The sequence below is a fragment of the Dermacentor variabilis genome, chromosome 7, assembly GCF_050947875.1.
Source record: "Dermacentor variabilis isolate Ectoservices chromosome 7, ASM5094787v1, whole genome shotgun sequence".
Classification (NCBI taxonomy): Eukaryota; Metazoa; Arthropoda; class Arachnida; order Ixodida; family Ixodidae; genus Dermacentor; species Dermacentor variabilis.
The window spans coordinates 86,345,686-86,368,752 of record NC_134574.1 but is presented as its reverse complement, the minus strand read 5'-3'; the positions used below and the strand labels follow the sequence as shown (position 1 = coordinate 86,368,752).

Here is a 23,067-nt window from a genome sequence, read left to right as displayed (position 1 = left end):
ATAGTGTAACATTACCTATACGGCTGCAGTGACTCCGGTTCTCTCAATCTCTTCTCTGCTTTCTTTTCTTTTTCCTTCTTTTTCTACCAATGCTTTGACCGTCTGCTACTTATCTCGCCTGCTTACCTGGGAAGGTCAGCCCCTGGCTACGCCGCTGCTTCGTAGTGGGTAGGCGCCACGGAACAAGGAGCAAGCAAGCAATCTCAGTCAGTCGCGTACGGACTAGGCATTTACCGAAAAGCTCACACCGCGCTTCCCGTAAGGCGATGCCACGACCTACTGTAGTACAGTAGGTCGTGGGTCGTGCGTACAGGTCGTACGTGGGTCGTACGTGGGTCGTACAGTAGGTCGTGGGCGATGCGTGCCAGGAAGCGAGGCCGTGCCGTCGCTTCCTGAACCTCCAGGGTGACACGTTCCTTCACAGCGGATAATGACGTCTAAAATCACGCTGCGCAGTACAAGTAGCTCTGTACAACTCAGGCATGTTTCTCTGTGCGCGCGCGCACGTAACTGTTTAACTTGTTTAACTTAACACTGTACGGTGACCGCTTTCAACCGGCTAACAAATGTTAAATGTTATCGCCCGGCCGGTGCATGAGGCGCCTGTGCGTATCAGAACATCCTCGAGTGTTGTATACCCGATTCTATCTGGTTGTCTGGGACATCGCCTAGCCTTGCGTATATGTGATCAGCTGATTGCTTGTGTGAGCGACGGGAATATAGCGCTGCACATTCCAGAACTTGCGCCGGCACCGGTGATCACGCTGGGACGTTCGATGAATCGCGTATAAGTAGCCGACGCGTCCGACCCGCAGATTAGATTTCGAAGATGAACCCGCGTGCACGCAGCTATCGTTCTGCCACGATGTAACTTGCTTTTTTTTTTTTGTGGGCACAAGTTACCCAATAAAGAGCTATAGTGCTGCACCGTCACGACAACGTGACAATATGGACCAGATATAGACCAGAACATTGACGCAAATTTAACTTCAAACGAAATTGAATTGAAACGGTCCACGATAACTGCTCGTCGACTCTCATCGGAAATAACATTTCGAATGGCAGAAACGCAGTGCGTGAAACAGGCTTTGGACGGGAGTGACGTGAGACCTGCAGAGGATCTCACGTTTTTTTTTTTTTTTTTGAAATACACCGAGAACAGCATTCGCAAAGATTTTCACTTTTTGCTTGATTCGAAATGACGTTTTTCTTACTACACGCTCAACGGCTTATTTGTGTCGCGAAATGGTCTCTAATGTCCTAGTTGCTCGGTTGTCTTCCGCATCTATTCACGAAAAGACAAGGGCTATTTGCCTTTTTCTTCTAGCAACTACAATGGCATCCCGTCATTGCAACGCAATCATGTGTTTCGATGCCTATGCAGATTCCATCTAAAACCGGGCAGAAGAGCATGTTAATATATGTATATTAAAGACGTTCGCACATTTGCATTGTGTGGCGTTACCTTTACTGATTACAAGCGGACGCGGGCATTTCTACACTGACTGCCTATATTGGGCGCCAGCATTTAGTGCACACACAGAATTACCTACTATACTATGCATGACAAGTGTTTGCGTAATCTTACGTTGCCTGTGTTACTTCCATTAGCCGTAATATATTTGTGTGTATGCAAATGGCCTTAATTATTGGCACAACGCTTTGAAGCGACACGAGCCACCTTTAAACTTGTAGCCGTACCGCTTCAGAACATTGTCTCTGAACAAGCGCGGCCTAAGCATAGCCTTTTGATGAGAACAGTTCGTCATCAATGCCCGTCCATGACGGCAATATGTGATACAATCATTCTCTACAAACATTGGATGATGAGCGCAAATAACTGTGCACTGTCAAGGTTTCTCTGTCACAGAGGAAACGGTAAGCTGAATAAGGCGAGCGGCTCCATAGTTCGAGCAAGCTGGTAAGTGTACTGATCGCTACTGTCATCGCGCGACAGAGGCTGAATGTTCTTAGTTCGGCTGCGTCATGATTCGTTGGCATGCAAGATGATAACTGTTTGGTACATTTTTCGTTGCAGCACTTTCGTAAGTCTATTTTGTTGCAGTCGCTTCCAATGAGAGCTTATCGGAAATCGCATTGTTGAGCACGTTGTTTTAATTTTGCCGCCCGCAGCAGCCAAATTTGTCGGCGTAAACATTCTTTAAAAAGAAAGAAAACACTGCTTTGCGTACGATCTGTTATGGCAGGACTAGGGGACAAGTGCAGAAGTTTGCCGTGATTGTGAAAATTGGAATACTGAGAGTTTTGCCAGCATGCACCATGCAGAAACAAGCAGACATTTTACTACGTTACCGACTTTGTAATATATGAAATCATGGTTCATTTCTTGCGCAACGTCCACTTCATGTCTTTTATAGTTTCGCACAGATGACTACAGGACCCAGAGGCCTAAAAAGTGTTGCCGTCTATTCTTTTTCTTTCTTCTCCTGCCGAAGGTGACGAAAAAGGAAGTGCTGTCCGTGTATGCCTGTTGGTAGTTACAAGGTCAGTCCAAGTATGACAATTACTTATAATGAGCAGACACAGTGGTTTTGGGGACATACTTAATAGCATATAAAACTATATAACCAAAACGATGGTACTTAGCGATGTTTTATATGTCCACTGCCTTTTCTACTTCGTACTTCCCGCCATTGGTATCTCCTCGTTTTGCTGCATGTATATTCCGTAGAGCATATCACAAATAAAATTACAATTGACAGACATGTATACACGCGTTGAAAGCAAATAATATGCTTCACAAACGTGCGATAAAGGCACTTTGAATTTTTCAGGCGGTCAAGATGTTCGACGTATTCCCGCAGAGCGACGCATTCGTCGCTCCGAAAGGAAACATGGCGCCGCCCTTGTTTTAGCATGGGCTGCCCTGTGCCATAGTCTGCGATTACCGGTTTATTTTAGCTATTTAGTAATTGTAAACTCGCACAGAACGCGTACGTGTGTGACACTCGCGTTTTGGACTGTAGTGCAAGCCTCGTTCACTTCGCTATGAGTATGTTCAAGGCGAAGATGTTGTCAGGTAAGATCAGTGCGCCGTTCAGACGGGAGACGCTGTTTGCGTGTCAGGAGCCGATGCGGCCTTGTATTGATAAGCGGATGGCGCTGTCGGGAGCTGGCTATGCGAGGCGCCGATCGAAGTCGGTGCTACCTTATCAGCTCACTGTACGTGCGTTGAGGTTGCGTTTGCCGATGTAACAGCAGCGTCATAATCAGTCAAGCCATTCGCGATGCGTTAATTTTGCCGCTTTAGTTTTTAGCGTCCAAAGCCGGTGTCGAACTGAAAGTGCCGTCTTCCGTAATAGGAAACTTCACTCTCAGTGCTGGTATCGCTTATATCAGCGGGCTGATCGAGCGCGAATGAAGTCGCTATCAGCAAAACAGATGGGAGATTTGTTTACTACTACAACGAATAATAAAAACATGTTAAAGCAGATTCTACTAAAAGTGTATTACTCCGACCGTATTAATCTTGTTTTATCTTTCCATTTTGTATGCGAACACAGATTTTAGCGTAAGTATTTGTTATGCGTAACTCTTTAAATACATGAGTATGCCAGCCATTGGATAAAATGCAGGCAACTCTATCGGCATCTTTTCTAAGCTGCTTAAACAAATGATAAGAAATTGGGAACGACGTTATTTTGTTATGTGTTGTACTTGCCTAGTAAAATTGTATAAAATAAATTTCCTGTTTGTGTTGTCGATGCTGTCTGTAAACAACCAAATATCGATGACGTACCAGCAGTCTAGTTCTCTTATAAGAAGGCCCTGTAACACCGCTTAAGAAACTTGTGAAGTGTATTTACTAATTAAGGACATCACCTGACGAGTCTGTTCCTGCAAAAGAAGTTTTAAACTGTCTTGTAGTTGTAAACGAGTTGTAGAAGTTCTCATTTGTACAAGTTATGTACAAATTATGAAGCTTCATAACTTGTACAAGTTATAAAGCTTTCCTCTCTCCAACACGAAAATAAATTCAGTTCAAGACTTCGGCTTTGGCCATTGAAGGTTGCTCACTCCATGCTTTGACTACCTTTTGCCTACTCTTGTGGTGTGCTAGAACCCGTAGCAATGTTGAGTGATGCTGGTAATGGTTTGCCTATGTCTGCATCAGCGATTGGAGCTTTCATAATGGCGCAGAAGTTCTATTCGGCGCAGAAAGATAGGTGTCGCCATTACAAGTGGTGAGACTCGTTAGTTTTGTTTCAGCAGGCTTCGCTGCATTTGTTCACATTTTAGTGGCTGACTTTTGTAATAAAGCGCACAAATGCTGTCACTAAATTTGCTAGTCGACACATCACATTCCCTATCATTCCCATTCAGTATTTCGGCACACCTGCCATAGCAGTGGACCTTTGCACCACATGTATTCACTGCAACATTGATTGCCCTGAAGAGTTTAAGCTGACAAATCTGCAATGTGCACAGTATCATGCAAGAATAGTGCGTCTAGTAATACATTTTGTGAGGTATTGAGGTATTGAGGCTCAAATGAAAAATCCAGGTTCCTCTAAAGTAAGAAAAGAGCACTTTGTGGAATCCTTGTTTGACTTATAGTTGCAGTGAGTACTTTGGAAGAAATTAATATGAAATAGATTTCGCTTTAAAGTTTGTAAATATGTAGGAAAGAATGCAAGCTGGTGAAGAAGGAAGCTTCACTCACTCTTCGCCAATGTTTGCGAGTCCCAAGATTCTGGGTACCTTCATCCTTTATTTTTTGGTACAGGAACTCCACTGCAGGGAATCTTGCTTTCATCTCTTGATGGTACTGGTACCAGCCTTAAGCTCTTGCACAGAATACATTTATTTTCTTGTAACTGTCTTTTAGTTACGCACACCGACAAAAATCAGCTCGAACTGGTTTGAACTTTTGCTTGTTCTTTCTTTTAACTAAGGGATGGAAGTGGAAGTGAATAAAAGAAAAGAGTACATCAGTGAAAGGCAAGATGGTAACAGGGCAAATCATAATGTAAAGCAGAACAGCAGCAGCAAATTGCAAAAATTGTTATTTAATTTACAATTCCACTTGTTACATAAAATAAACCAGTGCACATAATGAAAAAATGGCAAAGTAAAAGAAAATGTATGCAGCAGTAAACAAGCGTAAACATAGCATGTGCCAAGGGTGTGACCAGTTAATTAGCAGAGGTCAATTCATTAAGCGTGCAAAACCCTGTGCGTTCCACAGGTCATGTCAGCCAGCCAGAATAGTGACAGCCCTTGTCGGCCTCTAATGGCCCCCTGTGCTATTTTGACTATATGGAAGCATTGTGGAAGGCTTAGTAGCATGCAGTGGACAAGCCCTTCTCTGGAAGCTGCTACCAGTTACTGGTTCAATGAGAGGAGCCTTCATTGCAGTGCATGGAATTAGTGAGACGAAGTATAGGTGTTGGTGGAATTCCATGCTGGTTTGAGTAAATGATGTCGCTGGGAAGCGCATTGAGTGTATGGCACATGGAAGTGCACAAGGGAAGTGCAGAAGGGTTGAGCTCGACTGTCAGCACAGGTGCACACGATGCCGTTGTAATGTAATCTGTGAGAATCAATGTAGGTTAAGTTAGAGGCAAGCTAGATATGCTTATATCTCCAGTTTCTGCTGGTCTGTTTCATGTAAAAGGCCTTGGAATGTGCTGTGTAACATGCAGCAGGTTTCTACTTGCTAAGTGGATGTGGTGTTTTTTGCAGCTCTTATTCTTTATTGACATTCTTGCTGCTTTATCACCTGTGCTCCAAACAGGCAAACATCGAGTTAGTTTAACGGGGTGGGGTCAAGCTTAACTGATAATGTTGATGTGCCTGAATGCCCATAGCATCATTTCTACTTAGAAGAAAGTTTTTGTGAACGAAGAGATGACTTAAGTTACATCATTATTATTTCTGCTGCTGAAAAAGTACTGTACCAGTTCCTGATGATTGTATTTGGTAAAATAGTTGCCTGCTGGCAATAATGTATATGGGCATGTTCAGATATGAACGGTAATCGAGGTCCCATGACCATTTTTTGTTTTCAATGAAATTTTGATATCTGATGGGCAAATGTGTCCACACAAAGGAATGGACCTTAGTTTTGAAAGAAACTTCGTAGTTTTCTCGGAAAAAAATCGTATGTCACAAGCGGTGGAGAACGTCGTTTTTGCCAATTCGCAAAGTTGCAAGTTTGGAGCCTCACTGCTTGCACAATAATTTGTTTCCGCACATAAGTACTTTTTCGTTACCTCTTTGCAACGTGTACTATATGAGCGAATAATAAAACTTTTTCTTGCTGTGTCAATCTTCTAAATAAAAAATCGCAAACTTCGCTTCCCGAGCTACGCGGTGCAAAAAAGGCACTTTTCAGGGCAGCCTCAGGGCAAGATGTGTAAAGATATCCACACTGAATCTTTTTCTCAGTATTTTCCAGCTACCTTTAATCACTTTAGGCAAGTTTTGTAGTTCTACACTTCACAGATATTTTTCAATATGGCCTCAAATTTGGCCGAAGTTCAAAAACGTCAAAAAAGTGACAATTTTGGCTTGGATTTAAAAAAGAACATCATCATCGAATTTCATTAAAATTTGCCTGAATAATCCTCAATACTCGATAATATTAGGGTACCAAAAAAGTGTTGCATTATATTGTTTTAAGGTATGAAAATGAATACAAAACTGAGTTCATGATTTCAATCCCTACGATTGCTCAGTATTTTCTCGTAGGATGCGCTATCGTGAGAAGCTGGATTTTGTATTATCTTTTTGTGGGTAACTTTTAAACGTTACAGTTGCTGAGTTCATAAATGTAATTTTTAAGTTTCTTTTTTTCCTCTTACAATCAAAGGTCTAGAGCTCCTATTCGCTTTCGTACTCTTCTAACAGTGGGACTTGACTTACTGTAAGCATATTTGAGAACGTTATTTTGGAGTGACGTGTGGTTAGTGGTCGTTTATGCAAACATTTAATGCACCCGTCGCTACTCTCAAGATGCCTTTAACGAGCTGCCGCTGCTCCATGGATGAACCGCGCTTGGCAGCCGCTTCTGTAGCTATATAACGCCCGGCGGGACCCTGAATTTCATAGCACCATGTGTGCCGCCACCGCACCGAGGCTTTAGCCGCCGCTATCATCTTTCCATCGCAACGCACCGAACGCCTGGCAGTTATACCTCAGCCTTGGACCTTCGACCGAGACAGGCCCGATGAGCGGACAGGACGTTGTTCGGATCTCGAGTTTCGCATGTCGTTTTGCAGGCCTGGTAGAGGGTGGGGTCGTTTTCTGTACTCACGTGGTTTCTCTGCACTCGAGGGCTCCCACGACAAGCATACTTGGTATCTCAGTCTCAGCTCGTACGCCAGACCGAACCAGCATCATTGTCAACGGCGGGCAGCCTGTGTTAAAAATCCATCCATCTGTCCATCTCCTTTTTTTATGGAAAAGCAGCCCTGGGCCCTTCATCCGTCACCTGCTCTTCTGTCCCATGATAATCTTCGGAAGCGGTGAGCTTTTGCATTCATGAAGAGATTTCTGCGGCAAACGTTTTGTGCCGACTACTCAAAAAGGCACAAACAGAGAATTGAAAAAGGATGTAATTTTTGCAGTGTAAAGACACTCAATGTCGCTGCTCTCAAAAAAGTCCTACTTCCCGAAGAAGCTCTCCGAGTACGAGAAAGTGACTTCATCTGTCAGAATTGTTACCATCAGTTCAAGGAAGACATAGATAATATGCAGGCAGAGTCGACCGAAACATTCGAAGAATTCCGCCCTGGAGAAGAAATCGTAGAAAATTTAAACTTTAGTGTCAGCCTTACCTCCGAAATCTCGCCCCTAAAGCCACCGAGCACTCTAAAAAAACGCCTCAGACTTTCCTATGCAAAGTGAAAGCAGGAAGAGGTGGCCAGAGCTATGGTGACAAAAATACGATCAGGGATACAGGCAGCATATAATATCCCAGAGACTTCGCATGCGTCGCAAGAAAAGTGTGCGCAATGCAGCAGGTGGGAAGACAACCTACATGCTGCCTACAATAGGTGTACGTCCTTTCAAGAGCGTTGCCAGCTGCTGACACTGCTACCACGCAACCTAACTGTGAAATATGTGCAGGAAGTTATTCCAGAGGCAACGAGGTAAGTTATTCAAAAATCGAAGAAGATGGTGGATGAAGAAGGCGTATGGTCAACACAGGAGCGATATACAAGATGTAAGCTACAACACGAAGACATTACCACCATTTTAGAATATTACACCATGGATGAACTCGATTGCTCTAGACAGACACCGAACAAAAAGGATGTTGTGAGAATCGAAAAGGAGGGAGAGAAGGAATGGGTACCTAAACGGTTCATGACGCGGTCCTTGCGAGAAGCATTCCGCCTCTACAAGCAAGCTCACCCTGCCTCCCAGGTTGGCCTCACAAAATTCATATCCTTGCGTCCTAAGTGGGTGAAATGCTTGCCACAGTGGCAAGTGTGTGTTTGCGTGTGCTGTGCAAACTTTCAGTTGTGCCTCGTGGGACTGCAGAACGCCTCCGGAAGGTCACTTTCTCCTGATGATATGCAGAGTCTCTGCGTATGCCAGGAAACTACTGCGTCATGTTTCCTCAGGAATTGTGAGCACTGTCCACAAGATGGCATTTTCACTTTGGAAAATTTCGATATGAGCAGCGAGGACGAGGTGTTGATTGCTTCATGGGAATACGGTGAGCTAGTTAAAAAAACTCTGACCGCTTCATTATTTATGAGAGAATTTCTAAAAATGACCATGAAATGGATTCCCCACAACTATATCAGATCTGTGCAAGCAAAAGCAATACATGAAGAAAAACAGAGCTGCGAGAGAGGTGCAATTGTTTTGCATTTTGATTTTGCCGAAAACTGGACAGTTGTGCTTCCAGACGCAGTACAAGCGTACCATTGGCAGAAAAAGCAGGTCACCATGTTTACCTGCGTCGTCACGTCAAGAAAATCGACTCGGAACTACGCCGTTATTTCCGACGATATGTCTCATGATTCAGCTCATGCATGTTTGGCTCTGTCAAAAATCAAAGCACACCTTGAAGACAACGTGCCAATCTACACCAAGATAACACATGTGAGCGACGGGGCTCCCGCTCACTTCAAGAATAAATATCAGTTTCATGAGCTACAACGCAGTGAATGTCAAGAGACGAAATGGATGTTTTCGGCCACTGGACACGGCAAAAATTCTTGCGACGGCGTTGATGGGCTTGTGAAACATCGGGCATCACACCACAACTTGCAGAAGCCTGCAAGTGAGGCCATACAAACAGCCAGCGGCTTCGTGGACGCAATTCAAGGAACGCTAAAGAACATCACCATTCTGGAGCTCCCACAGAGGGAGCTTGCAGACTTTTGCGAAATGAAGAAGGAAGAATGGAAAACGGCAAAGAAAGTGCCTGGAGTTCAGGCACTCCACATGTGGAAGTACGTTCAATCAAATGAAGGCAGTGCATCCTACGTGGCATCCACCGCTGCTTCGGAATGGAAGAGACTGTGATCTGGTTTGTGCTTCGGGCTGGACAATATAATGTGCGCATACCGAAGTCAACTGCTGCCGTTTATTTCTTGTTAAGATTTTCTGAATTGCAATCTGCACATAAAGCGGCATACCATTTGTAAATTGTGTCCCGATTAAAACTCCTGCTGATTAAAAACCTTGCAGATAAATTGTCCCCCTCAGAAGACGACGTTTTGTCTCCTGACAGTGCCCTGTCGAACCACTGAACACAGAGGTAAACAGATGCAGGTGCGGACACGTCGGCTCCAGAAACACATTAATATTCATATTTATGTATAAAAACTTTTCTAAGCACCGATAAATGATCTAACATTTTTAAAGAATCGATTACATACCAATGTAACTTACGATGATAAATTAGGCAATACAAGAAACGTTTGACCGCCGCCAGCCAGTTCTTGACACATCAGGTGAAGTAGCGAATTTATTCCCATTTTGACGCATCAAGAACGCCGCTAACAAGCGAGTAGAAGCACTACAAACATTGAGGATGGTTCGGATATTGTGGTAAATAACATGTAATCAAGTTCAGTGAGTGCTAAAACAAATTTCTGAGAGTTACTATTTCTAAGAGGCAGTAATAAGCAACTCTAGATAACAAAAACATGAACTCAGTTTTGTATTCATTTTTATATTTAAAACAATATAATGCAACACTTTCTTGGCACCCTAATATTATCGAGTATTGAGGATTATTTAGGCAAATTTTAATGAAATTCGATGATAATGTTTTTTTTTTGACGTTTTTGAACTTCGGCCAAATTTGAAGCCATATTGAAAGATATCTATCAAGTGTAAAACTACAAAACTTGCCTAAAGTAAGTAAAAGTACTGGAAAATACTGAGAAAAAGATTCAGTGTGGAGATCTTTATGCATCTTGCCCTGAGGCTGCCCTGAAAAGTGCCTTTTTTGCACCGAATATCTCCTGAAGCGAAGTTTGGGATTTTTTATTTAGAAGATTGACACAGCGAAAAAATGTTTTGTTTTATTTGTTCGTATAGTACATGTTGCAAAAAAGTAACAGAAAAATACTTATGTGCGGAAAAAATTTATTGTGCATGCAGTGAGGCTCCAAACTTTCAACTTTGCGAAGTGGCAAAAACGATGTTCTCCACCTCTTGTGACATACGATTTTTTTCCGAGAAAACTACGTAGTTTCTTGCAAAACTAAGGTTCATTCCTTTGTGTGGACACATTTGCCCATCAGATACAAAAATTTCATTGAAAACAAAAAATGGTCATGGGACCTCGATTACCGTTCTTATCTGAACATGCCCATATGTGTATATATATGTAATGTTGATCTGGGCCATGAAAGATAATATGTTTTGTCTAGCTGTCCTGCTCCCACGTGACCACCTTCTGCATCATGACATCATGACATATACATGAGGAGTTTTGTCTCGAGATGGGTCAAATCCACCTAAACAGAACTTGAGAAAAACAAATAAAGTCAGTTATTGGACTGAAATGCAATACTATATAAGCAATTATGTGATAGGTTTTACGCGTCAGCTAGAGCAACACTGCAGCGACAAGTTAAAAAAGTTATGCAACACATTTGACCAATATCAGCACGTAAAGTTGGGACTTGACTAATTTTGATTTGAAATACCCAACTTGATGCGGTTCTGGTCAGAAAATATTGTTGAAAACAACTTTAAGGACAGTCTGACGCTATTTTAGCAGAAATGCGATTTGAACATTGGCAATTCGGGGCACTGCTGTGCTTCATGAACACTGAGAATAATATTTGAAGAGAGCAAGTTTGTCTGCTTGAAAGCATAGGGAGCATCGTTTGTAATGTCTCACAGGATCTTTTTCTTGAGCAGTACTGAAGGCTGTAACAAAATCAGGAATACAACTTGCTCGATCACATTGTGTGGCTCTCCTATAGGGCTAGTGGATCGGTCTCATTTTGATTTGTACACCAGTAGGATCTGGCTTAGTTTCAATTTGAGACAGGATCTGTGTGCCTGTCTGTGTTGCTGGCATTATTTGATCCAGTTAGTTCTGATAAGTTTTTTTATATGAAAGCTGATTATATGTGCTTGCCACTGGAACATAATTTCACCTAGTTTTGGCTTCTGAATTTGACTCATTTTGAAAAAAAAAAAAGGATTCTTCACATCTCCTGGGAAATGATACTGAAATCGCTTCATAGAAAAGCTATCAGAGTAGATTATTTAGGGCATTCTGAGGCCTGCCAGTATTTTTCCTAGAGTTTCTTGGTCAAGGATCTTTATTCAACGAAAAAATGCAAGGTCGAAAATGCCATGCCAGTGCTTCTTTAATCATTTCATTTGGTTGTGAACAATTATATTGATTTTCCTAAAAAAAAAATCTCTTTATCATGAATGCTGCCTACGTTGCTGACATGTCGGTCTCTCTCTTTTGGCAGACACAAGCGAGGACGATACAGACAATGACCATGACTCGCCCAAAAAGGCACAGAGTTTTCGTCCTGCACAAGGTACGATGTGACTGGTTCACTGCATCAAACACTGTGATGCAACATTTGATGCAAGCTGTCGGAAGCCAAATTTCTCAGTTTTGCTGACTTCAAATAAGAAAAAGCACGAAAATTGATGGATTCGTTTGCACATTATTATCCACTCCTAACCACTCACAAGTTTGGGAAGGAATTACCGATTTGCATTGAATATTACCATAATATTTTGACTTCAGTTGTATGTTTGGCACTCTTATATTAGTTTAGTAACAGAGCTGTGTAATGATGCAATGCCTGAAATCAGTTACAAGGACACAAGATGAAAGGGACATAACACAGATGTAAACTAACAATTAAAGCTTTATTATGATATGCATATGAAGGTTCAATTGTTAGTCAACCACCGTGTTGTGTCACCTTCATCTCTTGTTCCATGTCCCCGAGCGATGGTATTGCATCATACCAAACTAACAACCCCAACGCTTGTGAAGAGCTGTGCAATTAGTAATGAGTTTGTGAAGGAATCGCCGATGATTGTTTCATATTAGCATATTGTTTTTCTTGCTTCACGTGTGTGTTTTAGCACTCTTGTATAGGTATGTGCAAGTGCTTAAAACATTTGAATAACGAAGGAAGTATTGTTCTCTTTGATTAGGTCTATGAATTAAAGGAATGAATGAATGTGTGGTTTTTATTGGTGCAAGGGCCAGGTATGGCCAAAGAGCGCCATGCAAGTATTTGCATGGCGCTCTCTGAATTAAATTTGAATTTGAATTAAATAGTTGCTATTCTTAAGTACAAATATTTTAAAGTATATTTTGAATATTTCAAGTCTCCAACTGTCTGCAAACAATAAAATTGCAGTAGCTGCAATAAATTTCATCCCACTGCAGCCATGGTACTATACATAAAACACATTTCGGAGCATGCTGCATCGCTGAGGGAGTCAGACTTTTCTGACTAAACTGCAACCATTCGCACTTGTCAGTGAGTCCCGAGTATGTTAATAAACTAATTATTGCTTGGAAGGCTACGTGGTGATTTTGATGAACCATGCACTTCGTAATGTACATGGTCGTGCACTCTTATGGGGAAGTACGCGGAACGGCACACGCGGCCACCAGGAGATCTACTTGTGCAGGCAACTTGAGAATGAAAGGTGGTGCTTAGGGAATGTCGTCTGCTACTCTGCTGGTGTGCACGCAATTGCCCATCTTTCATGTCACCATATGTAAAGCGATGTGTGTTTTATGGCACATACCACAACAAGCTGCTTGAAGTGGCAACCAAGTATTCAGAGAATGACAGTTGTTTATATAGGTGTTATTTGATTCAATATTTGACAGCACGCCGTATGCATGACGGGCGTGCCCATGTGCTGCTCCTCTCAATTGACCTAATGAACTCATCAAAAAATATATCAACACTGTGCAGTCCAACTTTTCTATCAGTAGCACTATGTGTTGAATGGGAAAAAGTGATGCAGTCGACAGTTTTTTTCTGGGACTAGTCAGTGACACAATGCAATGTGTGTTAACGTCTACTTGTATTTTCACGTTAAGTAGTTTTGACTCCAAACACGGAGCCATTGGGACGGGGCAGTTGCATTGCCATAGCAGAAAAATAATTGGCATTGACAGTTTGTGATCTTACAATAAGTGTATTGGCTGAGCAACTAAAGTATACCAAGACAAAGAAGACAGTAAGAGAGACCGAACATGCAAGGAAAAGGAGCAACGAAAGTGTCGCGTGAAAGGTTCATGCCGTAATGTGCACCTCAGCTCCTCCGAAATTCGATGTGTTATAAGCACAGTCACAAAAAATACCTCGAAGTCCCACATCAACGCACCACACATGAAACGGCTATTCTGAGAGCATTTCTTTACTCTTTTGAGCAGTGCGTTGGATGACAAGCGATAACACCTAGCGCTTTATGTACAGCGATACGAATGACTTTTCTTTGTGCTAGCTGCACCGTGATGTAAGCAAATTTATGACGCCTGCATCAGGTGAGGTTTTGCATGTGCTGGCACAGTAGTGGACGACACGCCATAAGCTGCCGTGGGGCCCTGTCTTTGATTTTCTATGCGTGTGTGTAAGCAGTTTGTCCGGCGGATGCATTTGGTGCTCCGCGGAGCGCTGCTGCAAGCTTGTGTGTTTCCCCTGAGAGTGGATGAGTAGCTAGCATTGTGAATGTACTAGGATTTGAAAATCATTAGTTATTCAACTCAGAACCGCTGCCCAATATTTGAAAAGTATTTGACGTTAGATTTGATTAGATTAGATTAGTTTGTCACTGTTCAATTCATATTCAATTCGGTCTAAAAAGTTACTACCATTTGCACACCCCTATCCTTGTATTATAATAATAACAGCTGTTCAACCAGTAATGAGTTTGCGATGGCATTATCAAACTGTGTTGCATGTTGGAGTGTCAGTTCCTTTGACTCACTCTTGCATATTGTGCACAATGTGCGCAGAAGGCGAGTACTTTGTAAATCTTGCAATCACATATAAAGAACTTGCATTTCCTTTGTGCAAGTGTGGTACTTTATTGTGTGTATTCTTTTTTTATCACGAAGTTGCCTTCACTAAGAAAAATGAATGTGTAATGTTTTGAATTTTTGAGATACTGCAGTATGATTGTGTAGCGGATCTCGTGTAGTTTTCTTTTTAAATCATAAAAAAGAAAGTTTTCTGTATATTGAATAGATGGAAAGTTCAGAGAAAGTTCCAGCCACTGCTTGTGCCTTTTTACTGCATCTTTCTTTTTTTTTTTTTTTTAGAAAACACCGATCAGCAGTAGCTTTGTTTTGCTTTTTAGGAGTTTTGTGAGATGTACTAATGCCATCAGACTTAACTCTGATGCTTTCAAGTGCAAAGCAGGTATCAAATAAATAAAGTAAATACCTCAAACGTATGCATGTGTGGTCCACCTAACATCCAGCTCTGTGGAGTGTTGACCACTGGATCCAAGACACGTTGACCTTTGGCACCTGTTTGCAGCAAATGTAGCCATTGTGGCTTTTCAATGCAGCAGATGGTCAAATGAGTAATTTCATTTGCTGTCAGCAAGCACTGCATGCCAGATCATGTTCGGTACTCAGACCCAGCGGCCAACACTCTGTGGCGCTGACACCTTCGCAAGCCGCACGTTCACCCATGCATTCAGGTTAAAGTGTACTGACACACACTTTTGTGGTTGGACACGCTCTATCACACACTTTTCACATGTTCAAGAATGACAGTTAGCAATACTATGCTTAAACAACATATTTTAGTTTGATACCAAAGTTGGGTTACTAACGATTGCCTGATATCGACATTATCATAATGTCAATGAGATGCAGCAACATTTGCTGACCTTGTGTAGCAGTAAGCATAGGTGTTATGACATTGCACATAAAAAAAAAATAATTAACTACAGCAATTTGTGCATGTTTTTGGGCTGCGCTTATGTGTGGCAGGCAGAGTGAGCTGGCGTACTAAATCAGTGTAGCGTCTTGGATGTCGTGACGCAAATACCTTCAGTGTAGAGAAACTGAAACTGGCTCGTAGCAACCACTATTCATGTAAGTTATTTAGGTTGCTCTGTCGCTCACTATTGCCTTCTTCTAGGGTTTAGAGAACTGTCATTCTTGCACATGTGAAAAGTGTGTGATAGAGCTTGTCCAACCTCGAAAGTGTGTGTCAGTACACTTTAACTTGAATGCATGGGTGAATGTGTGGCTTGCGAAGGTGTCAGCCTTCATCCAACATGTGCAACAAAATGACAAGTCAGAAAGGTCGTGTCAGGACTTGTTTAAGCTTGACGGTGGCAGTACTGTAACGCACCAGTGGTGCGCAGCTCTCAGGTTTTAATGCTGACATGTTGCTTGGGTGCATTATTTCATAGCTCCAAAGAAGCAAGCATGCTCCATGCCAAAGCTGTGCGGTGACGATGAGGACGAGGAAGAGGAGGAGGAGGAGGACGGCAGCAACACTGATGACTGGGATGGCAGAAGCGGGAATGATGAAACGAGTGAGCTGAACTTCCCACTTTGGCAAATGATCGGAGCTATAGCATCACGCTACAATGGGCTGCAGGCTGTGTCAATATATTTTTGTTGTTCTTTTCGATGCTACACGGGGGTGAGGACAGGAGGAGGTTATTGGTGCGCTGTTGCAGGGAGGGAGACAATGCTGGTGAAGTGATATGGCCACAGCAGCAACGAGTGGACAATATGACCGGGCGATGCGCGTATACGAAACTGTCCCACCTTTATTTATCTTTTTGCTTAATACCCGGCCGCGGTGTACAGTTGAACCTCATTCAAACGAGCACATATATAGCAAGTAAAAAAAAAGTGTCTTGCCAATATTAGAGTAGAGAATATATATCCTTATAACAAATATCAGATATAATTAAGTAAGAAAAATATTTCTGACATTAGAATGTAACAAATGATATGCTTATAACAAATATCAGAGATAATAAAGCATATTCTGGATTCAACTTCGTTATAGCAAGATTCGACTGGGAGTGTACATGACACTGGCACATGACACCAGCAAGCAGGTCCACCTGCCTGCCTGCGCTACCTGCCCAAGAAGGCATGCACTTAGAACAGAACAACTGGCTTCCCAACACTGTCTTGGTGCAAGAGTAGCATCTTTCATTTCATACAAAGCAGCACTTGGCGCGTGCAGAGCAAGAACATAGTAAAAGGCATCCACATTGACAAACATGATTAATCCACGGAGTTACAGAAAAGGAAGTGCTATTAAGTGAAACTGTAAACTAACTCCAAACTGTAAGAGTACAGGAATGATATTTGGACCAGACGTTCTCTTGACATTGTTATGTAGTGTCTGAGCATGGTTTCTTTACCTGTGTTGAAAAAATGTGGTTGGGCCCCTTTAAGTTTGAACGTAGTGATCTTTTAAAGGGCTTCTTACCAGGTTTGGACGTTGAATGTAGACGAGCGCGGTGCGTAGATCACGTGCTGACGATCCTGTCTGTAAAATAACAAACCAGTGCGCATAGCAAAAGCAGCTGAAATTTCAAAGAAAGGTGTGCGTGCCCTTCCTGGGAGCCCCACTTCCAGCCAGAGAGCCAAGGTCATATGTATAGGTGCCTCTACGCAAGAAGTACACCCTGCAGAATCACCAACCATGGCACGTAACTTCAGTAAATGATCCAGTGTGGAATGTGCAATGCCGCCACTGGAAGTTCGCCACTCATAAAAAAAAGGAAGAGAAAGGCTGGTCTCCTGAAAGGGACGCAGTCCCTCTGCTGTTGTGCGGCAGACAGCAGGAGAGGAGGCACTACTAGACAATGGGGGAGGGAGTCTACTTGCAGACACTACTCTAGACAATGGGGGAGGGAGTCTCTGTCGGCAGTGAAGCTCGCATCCTGGCAACATGGCCAACACAATCAATTCAATTTCTCCTTTATCCCCTAATAACAAGTCAATTTGAAAAATTATTTCAGTAGAACGATTCCTAGATGACACCTTGCAACTTCCAGTGTCCACCAAAAATTTGCAGTGGGTCCTGGTGAGGGGCCCTTTAACACATATAGTATTGATATTCTGGGGAGCTTTTGAACCTGGTTTAACGAAGTGGTGTGCAAATTCATCCACATTAAATTAATATAACTCTTCTTACATGTGGATTTCATGTGACTTTGTGCTGAGGCTTGGAATCAGTCACTTTGCATTTTCTGACCACTGTATGTTGTGGTCAATGGTGTATGACATCAGGTGTATCATTTAACACTGAAAAACTGTTGTACTACTAGCCATATTTTAAAAAAAATTTCGCTTTTTGTTGTAGCACTTTTTAGAGCAAATAAAGAACATCCTCAAAGGTTGGGAAAGAGGCAGCCTTCAATGCTTGAAGCTTGCTTTTTCTATTCTTTTCTTAAAGCTTACCATGTAATCATCTTCCTTAGACCCCAATCAAACTGCACTTCTTTCCTTGTGAGAAAGTTGGTTGCCCAAATAGCAAATAGTCGCGCACTTGTGATTGTGTCTGCAGAGTGTCAAGCTGCTGCAGAGTGCTACAACAGCTGAAATGTGAAACGATAGCCTGTGTGCCTTTTCTCTTGAGGGAGCCCTGCTTCCTGCCGGAGAATAAAGGTCACATGCATAAACACCCCTACTTTTGATGCACTGCCTGGACTGCCGGATTATGGCATGTGATTTTAGATAAATCATCCACTGTAGAATGTGCAAAAGTGCCAATGGAAGTGTGCTGAAGAGCTAAAAAGGAACAGAAGCAGGAAAGAAACAGATGGGGCTCATGACATGAGTGGGATGAACTTCTTCGGCTGCGGTATGGAAGGAGACCAGGAAGGAATGTTGTTTGCAGACGCTAGTTGAATCAGTGGGAAAGAGTGTCTTTGTTGGCAATGAAGCTTGCCTCCTGACAGGATGTGGACTTGACATTTCAGTTTCTTCTGTCTCCTCTACTAATGAACCAATATGAAAAATTCTTGCAATAAAATGCTCCCTAGACAGGATTTTACGACCAAAATTTTCAGTGGGGCCTGTTGGGAGGCCCTTTAAAGGGACAAGCTTCAGATGCAGACTGTATTACTTTTTTACTAGCTGCAATCCAGGATGTTGTACATGCTAGGAGCATGGTTTAATATGCTACATGCTACACTTCAGTTACTCAGCTGAATTACTGCACCCATTTTTGTAATAGGCTGGACATTTGCTGGCTTCTTACATGATTAATGCACTACCCCATTAACATAGTATCTAAAGGTAAGCAGCATTGTTGGCAGTCAGTGCTGAGTTTGTTTGTATTCCCCACTTTCCTTTATTTTTCATACCTTGAGCACCACGCGACGACTGCATCAAATACCGGCATTTCTGAGGTCGCATAGTAGTCTCTTGTGTGTGTGTATGTGTGTGTGGCCACAGGTAAATCAAAAAAGGCTCCCCACAGCAGTGACGACAGTGACAGCGGTGACAGTGATGACAGCGATGACGGCAACATCAGAAACACTTGGAGCCAGAGGGGTAAGGACGGTGTTTGCTGTGGCCAGACTTGAGTGAGTGGGGCTGATTTTGTGTGTGTGTGTTCTGGGGGCTTGTGAAATGGCCTGGGTGGTGCTCTGTTTGTTCTGCTGCTGCTGCTGCTGCTGCTGGTGTTGGCGTTCCGCCACATTTGTGCATTCTTTACCTTCTGCCCACCCTCTTACTCCCCATGTGTGCGAAAATCTCTACTCATTGTGTGAAGTGCTGTTGGTAATGTTCGTTTTCTTGCACTGAATTTATTAACCCGGTGGTGGTTGGAAGCCCTGACAGTGTTGTGCCCATTACTGTGGTGTGTCTTTCTCCCGGCACTGTGTCTTTCACATTTATTCCTCTGTGCTCTGTGTGACATGCTACGGGAAAGATATGTGACTGAGTGTTGGCAGTCAGTCATTTGTTTGTCTTTGCCAAGCAAGCACCAGTGTTTTAGTGGGGCCAGTGTTAGCTTCCTTACTTTCCCCTGCCAAATTATTTGCTGTTATTTTAGTCCTAATGGCATAGTTATGTCGTTGCTCCGTAGACGGTGTTAAGGTAAAGAGCACCATTGACTACTCATTTTGAAACTGTCACTTGGGTAATTAGGCTAAGATGCAGCACCTACAGCATGTACTGAAATCACAACATGAAGCTAGGTCTTCTGCTTGTGCAAAGAGCATTCTTGATTTGTGCCTGATGTTGTGATATCAACTGTCTGTGCTTCTGGAAACCATTAAATATTTGCTGCTTGCTGGCACTGAGATATTTGAATACAGCTCACTTATAATGGCTTCGATCTTGAAATTCGTATTTGGATATTATGTGCGAAAATTGCAACAAAATTGATAATCTAGAAGTAGGCCATGTGCGCTGTCCAAAATAGAACATGCATATGTGGACTCAAAACTCTGTTGTATTACTCTTACAAATACAGTCTTTAGGAAGCTGTAAATTAGCCCTCAAAAATGTAAATTTGACTGATCTAAGAATAGATGTGTAGATTACATTACACAATTTTGGAAGTAATCTTTTGGCTGTTATTTATGATAGGAATCTGACTGCACCAAAAAAAGTAGTGTCAATTACTATTATGGTCTTCAGAAAGCAAATTTGGCATCAATTATATATTTATTTGGCTTTAGTTAACACCCTATAGCATGTGATTCTGTGCAACAAATATAATTTGTCTACATTCTTCTGAAAAATTTGTTTCAGTAGTAATGAACACTGGTAATGTTCCTGTCATGCATGCATATCCATGGCATTGCTACAGATACATTAAAAGAACTCAACATAAATTGGTGCAGCTAAACATGGTTAGCTGTTTCACATTGTGCCTCAATCTTGGGCTTATGCAAATTTTCAGTATTTGCAAATATTCGATTGAATATGATATTCAGTATTCGCATCGGTTGGAATTTCAGTCATCAAAATTTTAGAAGTATTCAGAACGAACGAGCTTGAGTTTGAACCATGTACCAGTGGCAATGTCTGTTTCAGTGAGCAAGTCGCATTGCCATTGGCACAGCTCATAGTCGAGAAAAGCCAAATCGGAAGAATTTGTTTAGTTGTTGGCCCATTCTTTTGGACCCACTCAATTTCCACGGCACCGCCAACTTCTCTAGCGAACCATTGCATAGTGGCGACCATAGTTTTGAACGCCGTAGGGTGTCTCACTCGATACTTGGAAGGCATGCAAGATAATCAAGAAAATGGCGGTTGTGAAGAAAATAGGTGCCAATCAGGCTGTGCCCCGTGCACCCATTTTCATTGGCTGAGTTGTTTCTCGGCTTTTCTAGGGCCATACAGCTCCTGCAAATACGTTTCTGTTGACTAGGCACCAAGCCGTAATTTCAGTCGCTGACAGCTGGCAAAGCAGAGCTGGCTAGGCCTAACGGCTGGCTGAGGTGGTGAGAGCAAATTTCTCATCGGTATTAGGTCTTGAGATTGCACGCACAGGCTGTACTGAGGGCCTTGTGCCTACCAAGTTTGTCTCTGCACTCTCTGGATGAAACAAGTTCCGCTCGTATGTAGGCAGAATTCACTGAGCTGAATTGTGCAGTACGGCCCAAATTGGTGGCGTTGAGTAGTTGAGGTCGCATGCAGCATCTGCACTTCACAGCATTGCGCAGCAAGCCAACACAGATTCAGCGCAAAGATGCTTGTGCCCCCAAATTTTAATGCCCATTGGAGAATCCTGGGCATTCAACTTATTCCAGAGCTCTCCGATACGATACCTGTCATAACCAGAGTGTTGCTTTGAGGCACTCTGGCTAGTGTGGAATCAGAATTTAATATATGTTGTAAGTCTGCATCTTGTGTTACGGTATGCTGTAGATAGGCGTGTCAGTCTTTGGTGCCCTTTATGTCCGGATTGGGCTTTGTTTGCTCACAGATTTCTTGAGCTGGAATATGCTGAATACCATGCAGTCTCTGCGTGAGAGAGATAACTAATCCAACATGTTCTTTCTAAAGTGATAACCATGTGCAGTGTAATGATTATGTATATTCTTACTGTGGCTTCACCTGGTGTCTGAGCATCAGCTTGACATCGTGTAATAATGAAATTGTTGATGTGCTGCCATGTGACTTCTGGCTTATCCTGTAACTATCTCATGTGTGTTTTGACCAGAATTTCAGCGCAGTCATCATGTAGAATAGAATGAATGCTCTCCAACGCTAGGTGATGCCACGCCAGGAAAAGGTAGTGAATATGTTTCACTTGGTTTTTTTAAGAAGATGTGAAAGGCAAATGCTTATTCACTTGGGAGTTTTAGATTGCTATTTTAGAAATCTTGTACAATCTTTCTATATAAGTCACGACCTGAGGGACTGCACAATTATTCCACAATTTAAGAAAGATGGCAATTCAGGCCAGTTGGTCGAGCTCGTGTTGAAGTTTCTAGATGCTGGGAGTAAAACATCTAAATACTAAAATGGGATAAGTGCAAATAGCACAAACAAACAGGACAAGGTGCCACTGTTACTTCCTGCATTTTTAAGAGCCCAGACGAGGTGCTGCAGTTGCATGAAAAACGCTAAGTAGCAGAAGTGATCTCTTTTTTTTTGTATAAAAATTTAATCAAATTGTCAAAACTGCATTTTCTTTTATGGTGAAATGCAGTGTAGTAGCTTTCTCTCTCTGTATGTTCCGACTAAAATTTGCAGATTGTGAAAGCAGACTGGATGCTTCACAGCAGTGGCATGCCCTTATTCCACTTGTCATTTTCCCGCTTATGAAGGCATTGTAAAGGTAACGTTTTGGACATAAGGTTTTGGTTTGCCATTTTTGCTGAGAAGAAAAATTGCCATCAAAAAAGAAAGGGGGAGGGGGTTGTGACAAGTACTGCATGGAAAAAATAAAAACAAAAGGAAGACAAAATAAAGTGGCGATACCTAGAGTACAAACATAGCGTGATTAAAATTTATTAAAACGCTTTATTTATATAGAATATGGTACGCATTTGAAATTAAAAATATGACCAGCGGGTAAAGCCAATAGTCCGCTGAGAATTGTTTCCGTAGCCCAGGATTGTGTAGGGGCAGAACAACGAACAATGTGAGTTGATTTTGCTTGCATGGCCTGAACTTATTGTGGCAGCTGATCGGATAAGTGACAACAGAAGGTGTCCACCAAGAAGACGCATCGAAGAGGACTAGAAGTTGCATTTGAACATGTAAGAGAAAGGTCAGAAGCAAGAATAGGCACGAAAGGATGAACCCCTTAGTCGCGTAACTTCAGATAACACGAAAATCTCAAGACACTGTACAGTATAAGAAGATAGGAATGAACCTCCTTGCGACAATTCAGTTGTTTGCTATGTTTAAAGGCCTGACAGAATTCTTGCGACGCCTTTAATGTGGTGATTTGGGTAGAATCATAAAACCGGCAAATGTTGTGCCGGTACGGTGATTGAACCGGCAGCTGACACCGTGAGGGAAAATCTGGCTAAATCGCCCAGGTGGCAACCCTATTTGGGCCCCATGAAATTCTGATCTGGAAGTTTAGCTTCGTTGAAATAATATTTGCCTTTAGGGTCTGTAATAGTCACTGGTTTCTGGTGCAACTCTTGATATGTTCA

At 42.4% G+C, this 23,067-nt stretch overlaps 2 protein-coding genes across 3 annotated transcripts in view; both read left to right on the top strand.

The window, feature by feature from the left end:
* Nucleotides 1–2,842: 2,842 nt before the first annotated feature.
* Nucleotides 2,843–23,067, top strand: part of Cmtr1 (Cap methyltransferase 1) — a 120,418-nt gene continuing 100,193 nt past the window's right edge. The window contains exons 1-4 of one of the 2 annotated variants that reach the window (XM_075698727.1): nucleotides 2,843–3,040; nucleotides 11,931–12,002; nucleotides 15,877–16,002; nucleotides 18,896–18,994. In XM_075698727.1, coding sequence (XP_075554842.1) covers nucleotides 3,010–3,040; nucleotides 11,931–12,002; nucleotides 15,877–16,002; nucleotides 18,896–18,994 — 328 coding nt within the window. In that variant the 5' untranslated portion in view covers nucleotides 2,843–3,009. The remainder of the gene's footprint in view (nucleotides 3,041–11,930; nucleotides 12,003–15,876; nucleotides 16,003–18,895; nucleotides 18,995–23,067) is intronic. The other variant, XM_075698728.1, reaches the window with a different exon arrangement.
* On the top strand, nucleotides 7,607–9,507 carry LOC142588249 (uncharacterized). Its single transcript, XM_075699815.1, has 2 exons — nucleotides 7,607–7,663; nucleotides 8,491–9,507. Exons 1-2 carry the CDS (start codon nucleotides 7,607–7,609, stop codon nucleotides 9,505–9,507), a joined length of 1,074 nt encoding a protein of 357 aa, XP_075555930.1.

Excerpts from the sequence above, each read along its gene's own strand:
- LOC142588249 (XM_075699815.1), top strand. The coding sequence starts at position 7,607 with ATGTCGCTGCTCTCAAAAAAGTCCTACTTCCCGAAGAAGCTCTCCGAG. Across the intron at positions 7,664-8,490 it reads AGCTCTCCGAGTACGAGAAA|TTGTGCCTCGTGGGACTGCA; the intron begins GTGACTTCATCT and ends GCAAACTTTCAG.